The sequence below is a fragment of the Hemiscyllium ocellatum genome, chromosome 17 (genome assembly GCF_020745735.1).
Source record: "Hemiscyllium ocellatum isolate sHemOce1 chromosome 17, sHemOce1.pat.X.cur, whole genome shotgun sequence".
NCBI lineage: Eukaryota > Metazoa > Chordata > Chondrichthyes > Orectolobiformes > Hemiscylliidae > Hemiscyllium > Hemiscyllium ocellatum.
In genome coordinates, this window is record NC_083417.1 from 60393742 (window position 1) to 60408345 (window position 14604).

Sequence of the window (14604 nt, forward strand, 5' to 3'; positions counted from 1 at the left end):
GTCTTCCATTGCGTTGACAATCAAGTTAAAGATTGCTAGTCAGGCACACAGTGCAATGCATTGGGGAAACACACATGTAAATACATTCTGTGCTTTGCAGACAGACATACATGTACATGAAATGCGCTTGTTTCAACTTAACAATATGGGTGACAGCCATTCACTGGGTTATTTCTAAATTGCCTGGTGTAAAATTTAAACAAACCTTGTCAGTTAATTGTTAATTACTATTAACTGGTTCATTTTTATGACAGCACCTCTACCAGTCAGACTAATTTCCAACCAATCGGCACTTTCCTCTCATCATAAGCATTTTTGTGCTCCTTGAATTGGTATTTTTGACAATTATTCTGACAAATACATACCAGCTCCTTGCCTGTACACTACCATGGTCTCATGGCCAATGAGTGCCACAGTTTTCTGCCTGTAATCTGCCATGATCTTGCTGTCTGCAGACAGTCAGAGCCTCTCTGCCTGTAATCTGCCACAACCCCACAGCCTGCACACTGCCAAAGTGTCAGTGTTTGTAGTCTATCATGGTCTCCTTGCCTATGTACTACCACAGTCTGTATGTCTGTAGACAGCACAGGCTCTCTGCCTGTAGTCTGCCATGGTCTCACTGCCTGTGTACTATCACGCACTCCCTCACAGACTTCAGACACTCTATACTCACTGCACACACATATACACTCTCTCTCACTCACAACCCCCAACCCAGACAGACACAGACACAAAGACCCACATGCACGCATATATTTTATGGGGTGAATTTGTACTTGCAGAGTTACATTGTACTTTGCTCAGAAACTGCATGAATTCATGTAAAACTCTTATCTCACTTTTTAGATCAGAATCAATCTAAACATCATGGCACAGACTTAGAACATAGGGGGCTAACACCTTCAACATATTATCTAGCTAACACCAATTGTTACAGTTAATTTGAGAACGCAACTTTTAAAAAACAGGTTTTGTGATTTACACATGAAGGAAGTGAAACTATCATGGTATTCCAATAGATGAAAAACTCAACAGACAATCAAGGTATTTTTCAATGTATAATTTCCGTTACATCACACTGTAAATTTTTGCTATAAATTCGGTGCCTTACAATTGTGTCCTCCACTATCACCTAATGAGGGAGTGACACTCCGAAAGTTAGTGTGCTTCCAATTAAACCTGCTGGACTATAACCTGGTGTTGGATGTTTGTAGTTTGCCGGGGTCACTGTGCTGGGGGGGGGGGGGTCACTGTACTGAGGAGAGAGAGGGGGAGGGTGTCACTGTACTGAGGGGAGGGTGCACTGTACGAGGGAAGGGGGGAGGGTGTCACTGTACTGAGGGGAGGGGGGAGGGTGTCTCTGCACTGAGGGGAGGGGGAAGGGTGTCTCTGTACTGAGGGGAGTGGGGGAGGGTGTCTTTGTATTGAGGGGAGGGGGAAGGGTGTCTCTGTACTGAGGGGAGTGGGGGAGGGTGTCTTTGTATTGAGGGGAGGGGGAAGGGTGTCTCTGTACTGAGGGGAGTGGGGGAGGGTGTCTTTGTACTGAGGGGAGGGGGGAGGGTGTCACTGTACTGAGGGGAGTGGGGGAGGGTGTCACTGTCCTGAGGGGAGGGTGTGAGGGTGTCACTGTCCTGAGGGGAGTGGGGGAGGGTGTCACTGTCCTGAGGGGAGGGTGTGAGGGTGTCACTGTCCTGAGGGGAGTGGGGGAGGGTGTCACTGTCCTGAGGGGAGAGGGGGGAGGGTATCACTGTGCTGAGGGGGGGAGGGTGTCACTGTACTGAGGGGAGAGTGTCTCTGTACTGAGGGGAGGGTGTGAGGGTGTCACTGTCCTGAGGGGAGGGTGTGAGGGTGTCACTGTCCTGAGGGGAGGGTGTGAGGGTGTCACTGTCCTGAGGGGGGGAGGGTATCACTGTCCTGAGGGGAGAGTGTCTCTGTCCTGAGGGGAGGGTGTGAGGGTGTCACTGTCCTGAGGGGAGTGGGGGAGGGTGTCACTGTCCTGAGGGGAGTGGGGGAGGGTGTCACTGTCCTGAGGGGAGGGTGTGAGGGTGTCACTGTCCTGAGGGGAGTGGGGGAGGGTGTCACAGTCCTGAGGGGAGTGGGGGAGGGTGTCACTGTCCTGAGGGGAGAGTGTCTCTGTACTGAGGGGAGGGTGTGAGGGTGTCACTGTCCTGAGGGGAGTGGGGGAGGGTGTCACTGTCCTGAGGGGAGAGTGTCTCTGTACTGAGGGGAGGGTGTGAGGGTGTCACTGTCCTGAGGGGAGTGGGGGAGGGTGTGAGGGTGTCACTGTCTTGAGGGGAGTGGGGGAGGGTGTCACTGTCCTGAGGGGAGTGGGGGAGGGTGTGAGGGTGTCACTGTCCTGAGGGGAGTGGGGGAGGGTGTCACTGTCCTGAGGGGAGTGGGGGAGGGTGTGAGGGTGTCACTGTCCTGAGGGGAGTGGGAGAGGGTGTGAGGGTGTCACTGTCCTGAGGGGAGTGGGGGAGGGTGTCACTGTCCTGAGGGGAGTGGGAGAGGGTGTCTGTCAGTTGGACACCGTGCCCCTCCCCGCGCCTGCGCCCTGAGCCCGGCTCTGGTGAGGGTAAGATGGCGGCGCCGCTGTGGGCCGGGCGCTGTGCTGGAGTCCTCCCTGGGCCGCGGTGACCCTCTCCTCTCGGCGCCATGAAGACCTTCTGCGGGCGGGCGAACCCCACGACCGGCGCAATCGAGTGGGAGGAGGAAGACGAGGACTATGACTATCACCAGGAGATCGCCCGGTACGGAGCCGCCCCCGGGGTTTGACCCACGGGGCTCGGGTACCGCCAGGCCGCTGCCATGGAGACCGGGCCCAGGCCGCCCGGGCTCTCACACCGCCCTCCACTTGCTTCAGTTTAGCATTTGTCTGCCTTGTGCAGAGCGCCCGTGGCGGGGCACTGTCACTGTCTGTGTAAGACGGTAGCAGGACCCCGCGTGTGAGATATAAGGCGCTGTCTGTCAGTGTGTGGCTCAGCATTGACGGTCGGTGTATGGGTCAGGGCAGCGTGCTGCAGCTGTCCACTCACACTGTACAAATGTGAGGACTGCAGATGCTGGAAACCAGCCTCTAGATTAGACTGAGAGAAGCACAGCAGGTCAGGCAGCATCCGAGGAGCAGGGGGAAAAAAAAATCCACGTTTCGGGCAAAAGCCCTTCATCAGGAAGGGCTCATCAATAGACCCTCCTTATGAAGGGCTTTTGCCCAAAACGTGGATTTTCATGCTCCTCGGACGCTGCCTGACCTGCTGTGCTTTTCCAATACCACCCCAATCTAGACAGCGTACAGTTCTTTCCCGAAGAAGGGCTTATGCCTGAAATGTCGATTCTCCTGCTCCTTTGATGCTGCCTGACCTGCTGCGCTTTTTCAGCAGCACATTTTTAAACAGTGTACAGTTAATGCCCTCTCCTCCCCATCACGGGCAGCAAACGTCACTGTCCTGGTGGTAAATTGCCTGTGACCTCATTCTGCATGCTCCACACATAACTTATCCTATTTTAAAGCTGTAACTATTCTGAAATGATTCAAAATTACCGTGCGTACTTTGTTTTCACAACATGTAAGGTGGCTAGGTTTAATTCTATTGCTCCAAAATGTAGGTTGCACCACCCTTACATTTCTACGATAATTCAATGCTTGGGTGGATTGGAGAAGTATTTTGGTTCCCTAGTTTCAACCCTGGCGCATGCTGGTGTGTAGCTTGTTTTTTGTAAATTAGCTCCCTAAGCTGGAAGGTTTGTTTTCAGACGTTTTGTCACCATACTAGGTAAGGTCATCAGTGAGCCTCTGCTGAACCACTGGTGTTATGACCTGCTTTTTACAGAAGAACCTCAGTTATTCAAACATCAATTGTCTGAATTTTGGATTATCTGAAAAAATCTCAAGGTTCCTGCTGTTGCCCCTGCCACGGGAACCCTGGTCACTTATCCAAACAAAATACTCCATGCCTGTCTCGTTCAGATAATCGAGATTGTTCTGTATTTATTTATCGCATAAATAGAAAGTGGGATATAACACCAGCGCTTCACCGGAGGTTCATTGATGATGTTGGGGTAAAAAATGAGGTCTGCAGATGCTGGAGATCACAGCTGAAAATGTGTTGCTGGTTAAAGCACAGCAGGTTAGGCAGCATCCAAGGAATAGGAAATTCGACGTTTCGGGCATAAGCCCTTCATCAGGAATGAGATGAAGGGCTTATGCCCGAAACGTCGAATTTCCTATTCATTGGATGCTGCCTGACCTGCTGTGCTTTAACCAGCAACACATTTTCATTGATGATGTTACCTAGCATGATAACGAAATGTCTGAAAACAAATCTTCCAGCTCACCAAGCAAACTTACAGCCTGAACCTCAATCTGAGCTACAAATCTTCTCAAGAATTGCAAGCTGAATAGTCTTTGAGAGTGAGTGACATGTAATAAACCAGCCAGTACTTTCTTTCCTTGTGAGGAAACCATAGCTACTTTGCATTGACTAGAATTAGGTAGTTACTGTTTCATCGCTATGGATTGTGATAATTTGCTGCTTTGTGTTTTTTTAATGTTCAATGCTAATTTTAGTCATAGTACTGCTGGAGATTAATCTAGTCACTGATAGTAAATTGGAGAGTGTGAGGCAAAGTTGACGGGAGCCTGTAATGCTTGCAGGAATAGAAAGTGAGTTCCTCGGTAATGCATAAGGAAATTAACACTGTTTATGGAATAAATAGCAATATCACAAATTGGAAGTTGCAAATTTTCCATTTTATCCCTTGGCGTTTCAATAGTGTCAATGCTTGATGGTTGGCATCTAGATCAGTTCATGGAAATAAATACAAGCAACTTGATGTTTGAACATCAGGCAAAGTTTACTCATGAGATCATAGTCTCTACCTCATTGCTAGACATCCATTATTCTAAATAAAAACTTTGTGATTGAGTAAATTAACTTAGAGCCGAAAATGTGTTGCTGGTTAAAGCACAGCAGGTCAGGCAGCATCCAAGGAACAGGAAATTCGATGTTTCGGGCCAGAGCCCTTCATCAGGAGGCCCAAAACGTCGAATTTCCTGTTCCTTGGATGCTGCCTGACCTGCTGTGCTTTAACCAGCAACACATTTTCGACTCTGATCTCCAGCATCTGCAGACCTCACTTTTTACTCATAAATTAACTTAGAACCTGTATGGATTCCCAGACATCTATTAATCTGCATGTCAGCTGAACTTTTCAGTTAGATCACAACTAGCAAATTGCTCTGAGCTAGTTTATCAATTGAATGTTACACTTGTCAGAGTTAATTGACCCATTTTTCTTTATCTTTCAATCAGGTCATCTTATGCAGATATGCTGCATGATAAAGACAGGGTAAGCATTTGACATAAAATGAAGTATTACATGAAACCAATAAATGTGTATAAATGGATGTAGCACAGATTAAGAATTGAGTTTAAATTTTAAACCTTGTTCAGGCTGTGTGCTATTTGCCGCAGCTTAAGCTCATCTGAACCACACAAAGAGAACAGTACTGAAGATCTCTATTCAGCAGTCTGCATCCATATTTAAAAACAAATGCTTTTTGTAATCAGCCTTATATCTCTCAGTGGCATCTTTCAGAATAATGTTGCTGGAGACCTGACTTGCCATCTGTTCCCTGTGAGTACCTCAGAGATATAGTTTTGTGAAATTACGAACATTTTTCATAAGAATGAAATGTAGAATACTTGTTATTATTTGAACTGATTGGGGAATCATTGTGTCAGAACCACACTATTGCTAGGAGATCTGTCATGGTGTGACATGTCTTGTACTACTTGCATATATCCATTAGCTCATCTGCAACCACTGTGATATCCTTTACCAGCTGCACCTGTTGCACTTCAACTTCGAGAAGAGAAATCTCAAGCTTCTCAGATTCAATTAAATAGCTAAGATATTGACGTGTACCTTTATGGATGTCATTGTTATGAGTTCTTTAAGCCCCTTCAATTTCAAGTACCTCTTCATATCTTGTATGTATATGAAACTTTTAACATCCCAAAAGACCATAAGACATAGAAGCAGAATTAGGCCACTCATCCATCTACTCTGCTCTGCCATTTCATCATGGCTGATATGTTTCTCAAACCTATTCTCTTGCCTTCTCCTCGTAACCTTTGATTTCTTTACTAATTGAGAACCTTTTATCCCTGTCTTAAATACACTCAAGAACTTGGCCTCCAAAGCTTTTATGTCAGTGAGTTCCATAGATTCAACACCCTTACATCACCCTCTTTCCATCCTTACTTCAAAAATAATTATTTTCTTGCATAGATCTTTTAATTAATATTCAAGTTTCTGATACATTTAGTAAAATGATTAGAATGTAAATTGTTTTGAGCTCTTATTGCAAACTTCAGTTGTCTTGTCAATAGAAACAGATGATAACCCTGTGAAATGATGCTTGCAGAATGAAAAGTATGACAGTGGAATCCAGGCTGCGGTCTGCAGGGTGAAAGAGCGTGGCCAGAGGGCAATTGTCCTGGACATTGGAACTGGTACAGGCCTGCTGTCTATGATGGCAGTAAGAGCTGGTGCTGATTATTGTTATGCAGTAGAGGTGAGATTTCATAGGGGTACAAGGGTGTATTAAACCTCAGATTTTCACTTTGTATTGTTGTATTTCAGTTTATAAGCTTCCAGTAAAATGATTTCAGTCTTGTTGATTCTATAAACTAAGTCAAATGGTTTTGAAGACGAGGTGCTGCTGCAACAATTTGATTGCTTTATAAACTGTGCTACAAAGTGCAAAAAGAGTCATTGACTCCAGAAAAGCTGATATCAGAATTTTCCTAATGTGGAAATGGTCTGTTAGTTGCATGTGATGAACATATTTTTATAACATTTTATGGATTGATTCTGAACACTCCATCTGTCTCAAACACCTGATAACTTGTTGTAATTAATCATGAGAAAATATGATTCACCCTGTCCAACTGTAATTGCCTTTGAGAAGTTGAAAGTGCGCCACTGCTTTGAATCACTACAGTCCACATGATGCAGATAACGCCACAAAAAATAGAAACAGGAGTAGACTGTTCAGCCCCTTGAACCTGCTCAGCCATTCAGTTGGATTATGGCTGATCTGACAGTCCCTGTGTTAACTTTCCTGCCCTTTCCCCATAACTCTTGATTCTCATATTGATCAAGAATCTATCTATCTCCGCCTTAACTATTCCCACAGCTCTTCAGGGAAACAAAAAGATATATCTTCACAAATGAGGCAGCTGAGGATGATTGAACCCAGGACTCTACACTGAGGAGAAAGTGAGGACTGCAGATGCTGGAGATCAGAGCTGAAAAATGTGTTGCTGGAAAAGCACAACAGGTCAGGCAGCACCCAAGGAGCAGGAGAATCGACATTCCTGAAGAAGGGCTTATGCCCGAAATGTCGATTCTCCTGCTCCTTGGGTGCTGCCTGACCTGCTGTGCTTTTCCAGCAACACATTTTTCAGCTCTACACTGAGGAACTCTTCCACTGATGTCGCAGGCGTAAGACGATTGGCCTGCAGCATTCAGAATCGTAATCCATTGTGCTACTAATGATTCCAATTTGTGGAGATTTAGCTATCAATTCCCACCGATATCAATTTTAGTTGGGTTCCTTAATGCCTTACTAGGTCAAATACATGTTTTCCATTTGGACTATAAACTAGGGAAGTTGTCTCTGCTATGTAATTTAAAATTTTGCAGCTTAAACATAAAGTGGAATTGTGGTGATATCAGTTTTTAGCTGCACAAGACTGTGCTTTTGGAGAAGTGAAGTTGTTGCGTTGTGATACAGTGGCATCAGGAGCTTTTAAGTTAAGGAAAATCTTCCGGATCACTGCCCTTGGATTGGTCTAGCTGCAATTCGTTGCAGATTTATAAGTACATTGCAGTCTGAGATGTTCAGAGCTGTCAAAAAGAAAACATCTCTCTTTCTCCTTTCTCTGCAAGAATGAAAAGACAGAAATCTTAAAGACTAAAATGAAAGAAAATGTAATATCAAATTTGACTTTGGCCTACATGGTCAGTTGTTAAATTGAAGAGTGCCTAATGCTCTGCAGATTACTTTTAATCATTATTGCTAAAGTCAAAAGAACTGAGAAATAATTATTCACATTATTGTCTGGACTTTTGATCTACAGAAATTGTTTCTATGTCTGTATTTTTCTGCTTGTAATGTATCAAACTGTCTGTCTTTTGTGAGGGGCAGACCATGCCTCTCAAACCTTATTGAATTCTTTGATGATGTGATAAAACACATTGATGAAGGGGAGAGCAGAGAGTGTGGTGTACATGGATTTCAGCAAGGCGTTTGATAACGTTCTCCATGGTACACTTATTCAGAAAGTAAGGAGGCATGTGATACAGAGAAATCTAGTTGTTTAGATACAGAATTGGCTGGCTCATAAAAGACAGAGGGTGGTGGTAGATGGAATATATTCAGCCTGGAGCTTGGTGACCAGTGGTGTTCCCCAGGTATCGGTTCTAGGACCTCTGCTCTTTGTAATTTTTACAAATGACTTGGATGAGGAAGTGGGTTAGTAAGTTTGCCGATTACATAAAGGTTGATGGAGTTGTGGATAGTATGGAGTTCTGTTGTAGGTTGCAATGGGACATTGATAGGATGCAGAACTGGGCTGGTTAGTGGCAGATGGAGTTCACCCTGGAAAAGTGTGAGGTTGAATTTGAAAGCAGAATACAGGGTTAAAGGCAGAATTCTTGGCAGTGTGGAAGAACAGAGAGATATTGGGGTCCACGTCCATAGATCCCTCAAACTTGCCATGCATATTGATAGGGTTGTTAAGAAAATGTATAGTGTGTTGGCATTCGTCAGCAGGGATATTGAGTTTAAGAGCCGTGAGGTTATGCTGCAGCTCTATAGTGCGCTGGTTAGACCACACTTGGAATATTGTGTTCAGTTCTGGTCGCCTCATTCTAGGAAAGATGTGGAAGCTTTAGAGAGGGTGCCGAGGCGATTTGCCAGGATGCTACCTGGACTCAAGGGCATATCTTATGAAGAAAGGTTGAAGGAGCTAAGGCTTTTATTCTCTGAGAAGGATAAGGAGTGACTTGATTGAGGTGTAAAAGATGTTGAGAAGCATAGAAAGAGTGGATAGCCAGAGACTTTTTCCCAGGGCAGAAATGTCTATCACGAGAGGGCATAATTTTAAGGTAATGGGAGGAAGGTTTAGGGGAGATGTCAGAAGCAGGTTCTTCACTAACACTGCTGGCAGTGCATTCCACGCACCCACCACGCCCTGTGTAGATGCAGATACATTACAGACATTAAACAACTCTTGGATAGGCACATGGATGATAGTAAAATGACGGGTATGTAGGATAGTCTGATCTTAGAAGTACAATAAAAGACCATCGAGGGCTGAAGGGTCTGTACTGTGCTGTATTGTTCTATGTTCGCTCTCTCTCATAGAATCATAGAGATGTACAGTACAGAAACAGACCCTTCGGTCCAACTCGTCCATGCTGACCAGACATTCCAACCCAATCTAGTCCCACCTGCCAGCACCCGGCCCATATCCCTCCAAAGCCTTCCTATTCATATATCTATCCAGATGCCTTTTAAATGTTCCGATTATACGAGCCTCCACCACTTCCTCTGGCAGCTCGTTCCATACACGTACCACCCTCTGTGTGAAACATTTGCCCCTTAGGTCCCTTTTACATCTTTCCCCTCTCACACTAAATCTATGCCCTCTAGTTCTGGACTCCCCCATCTGAGGGAAGAAACTTTGTCTATTTATCGTATCCATTCCCCTCATGATTTTATAAACCTCTACAAGGTCACCCCTCAGCCTCTGATGCTCCAGGGAAAACAGCCCTAGCCTATTCAACCTCTTCCCTAGAGCTCAAAACCTCCAACCCTTGCAACATCCTTGCAAATCTTTTCTGAATGTTTTCAAGTTTCACAACTTGCTTCCGATAAGAAGGAGACCAGATTTGCACGCAATATTCCAACAGTGGCCTAACCAATGTCCTGTACAGCGGCAACATAACTTCCCAACTCCTGCGGTACTCAATACTCTGACCAGTAAAGGAAGGCATACTGAATGCCTTCTTCACTGTCCTATCTACTTGCAACTTCACTTTCAAGGAACTATAAACCTGCACCTCAAGGTCTCTTTATTCAGTAACACTCCCCAGGACCTTACCGTTAAGTGTATAAGTCCTGCTAAGATTTGCTTTCCCAAAATGCAGCACCTCACATTTATCTAAATTAAACTCCATCTGCCCCTTCTCATATCATTGGCCCATCTGATCAAGATTCCATTGTAATTAGAGGTAACCTTCTTCGCTGACCTCTACACCTCCAATTTTGGTGTCATCTGCAAACTTACCAACTATGCCTCATATGCTTACATCCAAATCATTTATGTAAATGATGAAAAGTAGAGGACCCAGCACCGATCCTTGTGGCACTCCACTGGTCACAGGCCTCCAGTCTGGAAAAACAACCTTCCACCTCAACCCTCTGTCCTCTTCCTTCAAGCCAGTTCTGTATCTAATTGACAAGTTCTCCCTGTATTCCATGAGATCTAACCTTGCTAACCAGTCTCCCATGGGGAACCTTGTCGAATGCCTTACTGAAGTCCATATAGATATTGTCCACTGCTCTGCCCATATAAATCCTCTTTGTTACTACTTCAAAAAACTCAATCAAGTTTGTGAGACATGATTTCCCATGCACAAAGCCATGTTGACTATCCCTAATCAGTCCTTGCCTTTCCAAATACATGTACATGTCCCTCAGGATTCCCTCCCAGCAGCTTGCCCACTACCGTCAGGCTCACTGGTCTATAGTTCCCTGGCTTGTTCTTACCACCCTTCGTAAACAGTGGCACCATGTTAGCCAACCTCCAGTCTTCCGGCACCTCACCTATGACTATCGAGGATACACATATCTCAGCAAAGGGCCTAGCAATCACTGGATCAGGTCTTGGGGATTTATCCACTTTTATGCGTTTCAAGACATCCAGCACGTCCTCCTCTATAATATGGATGTTTTTAAAGGTGTCACCATCTATTTTCCTACATTCTATATCTTCCATGTCCTTTTCCACAGTAAACACTGATGCAAATTACGCGTTTAGTATTTCCCCCATCTCCTGTGGCTCCACACAAAGGCCGCCTTGCTGATCTTTGAGAGGCCCTATCTCTCCCTAGTTACCCTTTTGTCCTTAATGTATTTGTAAATCCCTTTGGGTTCTCCTTAACTCTATTTGCCAAAGCTATCTCATGTCCCCTTTTTTCCCCTCCTTATTTCCCTCTTAAGTATACTCCTACTGTCTTTATTCTCTTCTAAGGATTCATTTGATCTATCCTGTCTATATCTGACATATCCTTCCTTCTTAACCAAACCCTCAATTTCTTTCATCATCCAGCATTCCCTATACCTACCAGCCTTCCCTTTCACCCTAACAGGAATATACTGTCTTTGGACTCTCGTTATCTCATTTCTGAAGACTTTGCATTTGCCAGCTGTCCCTTTATCTGCGAACATCTTCCCCAATCAGCATTTGAAAGTTGTTGCCTGATACTGTCAAAATTAGCCTTCCTCCAATTTAGAACTTCAACTTTTAGAACTGGTCTATCCTTTTCCATCACTATTTTAAAACTAATAGAATTATGGTCGTTGGCCCCAAAGTGCTCCCCCACTGACCTCAGTCACTTGCCCTGCCTTATTTCCCAAGAGTGACTAGTTTTGCACCTTCTCTCGTAGGTACATCCATATTGAATCAGAAAATTTTCTTTTACACACTTAACAAATTCTTCTCCATCTAAACCCTTAACACTAAGACTGGAACTGCCAATGTTTGGAAAATTAAAATCCCCCACCATAACAACCCTATTATTTTTATAAATAACGGAGATCTCTTTACAAATTGGTTTCTCAATTTCTCTCTGACTATTAGGCGATGTATAATACAACATAGTAAGGTGATCATCCTCCTCTCGCTCATGAATGAATGTGTGTTTGTGGTTATAATTGAGTGTGGGTTAACTTGAATAGCAGTAATTTTTATTTCTCTTCCATTATCAAAAAAAAAGCTTGCTTAAAGTTTATAGCGATGTTTTTCTGTTAATAATGAAACCTGGTATGAATGAATTTTGTCATGAATTGCAGTCAAATTGATTATCTTGGTGGTTGAATTGGGTGGTTTATACACTTGTGGTGGTTTTTGGAATAGCGTGGCTTGATTTATTGGCGGATTCATTGTGATAGAGTTGTAATTTCACCTCCTCTCAAGTTTAGTTGTTTGTTCAAAAATATTGAAAAAAATCTGACTAGAAGAGACATTGTGGCTCATGCTTGATCTTCCTCTTATTATTCTTGCAGGTTTTTAAGCCAATGGCTGATATTGCACAGAAGATCGTGGATGAAAATGGATTCAGCAACAAAATTAAAATTATCAATAAACACTCGACTGAGGTGACAGTGGGGCCAAGTAAGTGACCTGAAATGGATAGGATGGTTGGAGCCTGTTGGTAGGAAACACTGAAACTGCTAAGTGATTGCTCAGTTAGTGTACCCTGTTGAAACAATTGCTTGAATTGTTTTGTGAGTGCTACATTTTCCTGTTTGATTGGGATGTTATGTAACCAGCGCTGTGGTAATTGATGCAATTTCTCTTTAGTAGAATGTTAAATTGGTGGAAGTTGATTTCTAAGAACTTATAATAAAGATCACCTGTCATATACAGTCACAATAGTTGTGGCTAGAAGCTTGTCACATGAGAAATTACTTTTTATCCCTGACTCAGTCACACCCAGGTTCTAGAGGGCAGTGACTGAATACAGTATGTAAAAAATTTTTAGCAGTATTTCTGCATTGGGAATTTGTAAAGTGGAGGAAAACTGACAATAGCATTTTTGGTGGCATCTTATTTGCATATTGTGTTTAAAGGCTCTGATTGAAGATTCATCCAAATTGTTCAGTACTAATGTGGAAATTCTGGTACAAATTTATCAAAGAGCAAGTTCAGCTTTAAATCTTTTCTGATCACTTCTTTACAGTTCAATGAGCTGTAGTAAGTATTGAGATTCCACTATGGAATGAAGTCACCCTTACTAGGCATTGAGAAGCAATTAGATCACTAGTTCATACTGCCATGAACAAAGTGGATTCTGAATGGTCTGAAACTCATGAAATAACGTATGTAGTGTAAAAGCCACTACACGATCTGTCTCCATATGGGCTTATCTGGCCAAAGTCAAAACAGACCTGTTTCTGCAGAAGTGCAGGATACTATACCTCAGCAACTACTGGAAATGGTCAAGCTTGTGGGCCTATAGGTCATCAGTTTGGTTGGGGAGGTTGGGGGGCGGGGGGGGGGGGGGCGGGGGGGTGGAAATAAAGATTACTATTTCTCTGGCCTAGGTATTTTGCTGCAAGGAGGCAATTTCTCCATGTATAGAAATGCTCCCGTGAGACTATCGAAAGAGTGAACGGCCAGTAGTTCTTTGGCAGCCCCCACTACTGCTGACAATATCTTGGTTAGTCATTCTTGCTGGTGACCAACCACATCATTGCAGCTGGACGATCTGGAGAGGCTGACAGCAAATTGGATGTCACATCTAAATTCCTCATGAAAACAGTTAAAGATGCCAAGCTACACGATGTCTTCAGACCCTGTGGACAGATCATTGCATGGATGCACCTCGTTATGAAAGATGAGTCTAACCCTTCAAGGAAAGGTTTCCTGTTTGTGTCCCGAGTGTTCTCGTTCAGATCCACCAGCATCAAGCCGTTGTTCTCCTCTGACTACTGCCTTTTGCTGGCTGATTGTCATCCTTAGGATGACCAGCGGGCCAGCAAGGAAATGTGCAAGCTGAATGTGACTTTGTTGATCCTGAAACTCAAGGAATTGCATGGTTGGAGAACTGTGAAACCCCTCTTTGAGTCTGGTGTGGACTGGTGGGAAATAATCAAGGAGAACGTCAAGAAGTTCTTCATCCTCAAGAGAGAGAGACACGTAAACCTTTCCAAATTCCAGAACAGTGTGCGGAACTGTTGACTAGCTGCAAGCAATGGGGGTTGATGACAAGGAGGATCTCCAGGAGCTGAAGAGACAGCAAGCTTCACTCTTTCCCCCCCAGGTAATAGAGTCATAGAGATGTACAGCACAGAAGCAGACTCTTTGGTCCAACTGGATATCCCAGCCTAATCTACTCCCATTTGCCAGCACTTCACCCATATCCTTCTAAGCCCTTCGAATTCATATACCCATCTAGAGGCCTTTTAAATGCTGTAATGTACCAGCATCCACCACTTCCTCTGGCAGCTCATTCCATACACACAATACCCTTTGTGTGAAAAAGTTGCCCATTAGGTCCCTTATATCTTTCCCCTCACCCTGAACCTTATGCCCTCTTGTTCTGGATTCCTCCACCCCAGGCAATCCTATCCATGCTCCACATGGTTTTGTAGACCTCTATAAGATCACCCCTCAGCCTCCAAAGTGGGTCACTGCTTGGAGCAGGATAAGACGTGCTTGCATTTCTTCTTTCAGAAGATGCACAGGGAAAGCTTTGTGATCAGCAGCCTGTAGAAAGAAGATGCCTTGGTAATGTCATCTC

General features: G+C 44.2%; 1 protein-coding gene across 2 annotated transcripts in view; it reads left to right on the forward strand.

Annotated features, from left to right (window-relative positions):
- Positions 1–2567: 2567 nt before the first annotated feature.
- The window catches only part of prmt7 (protein arginine methyltransferase 7), a 51301-nt gene continuing 39264 nt past the window's right edge, over positions 2568–14604 (forward strand). Inside the window, exons 1-4 of one of the 2 annotated variants that reach the window (XM_060838217.1) lie at positions 2568–2750; positions 5313–5349; positions 6431–6580; positions 12365–12473. In XM_060838217.1, coding sequence (XP_060694200.1) covers positions 2656–2750; positions 5313–5349; positions 6431–6580; positions 12365–12473 — 391 coding nt within the window. In that variant the 5' untranslated portion in view covers positions 2568–2655. The remainder of the gene's footprint in view (positions 2751–5312; positions 5350–6430; positions 6581–12364; positions 12474–14604) is intronic. The other variant, XM_060838218.1, reaches the window with a different exon arrangement.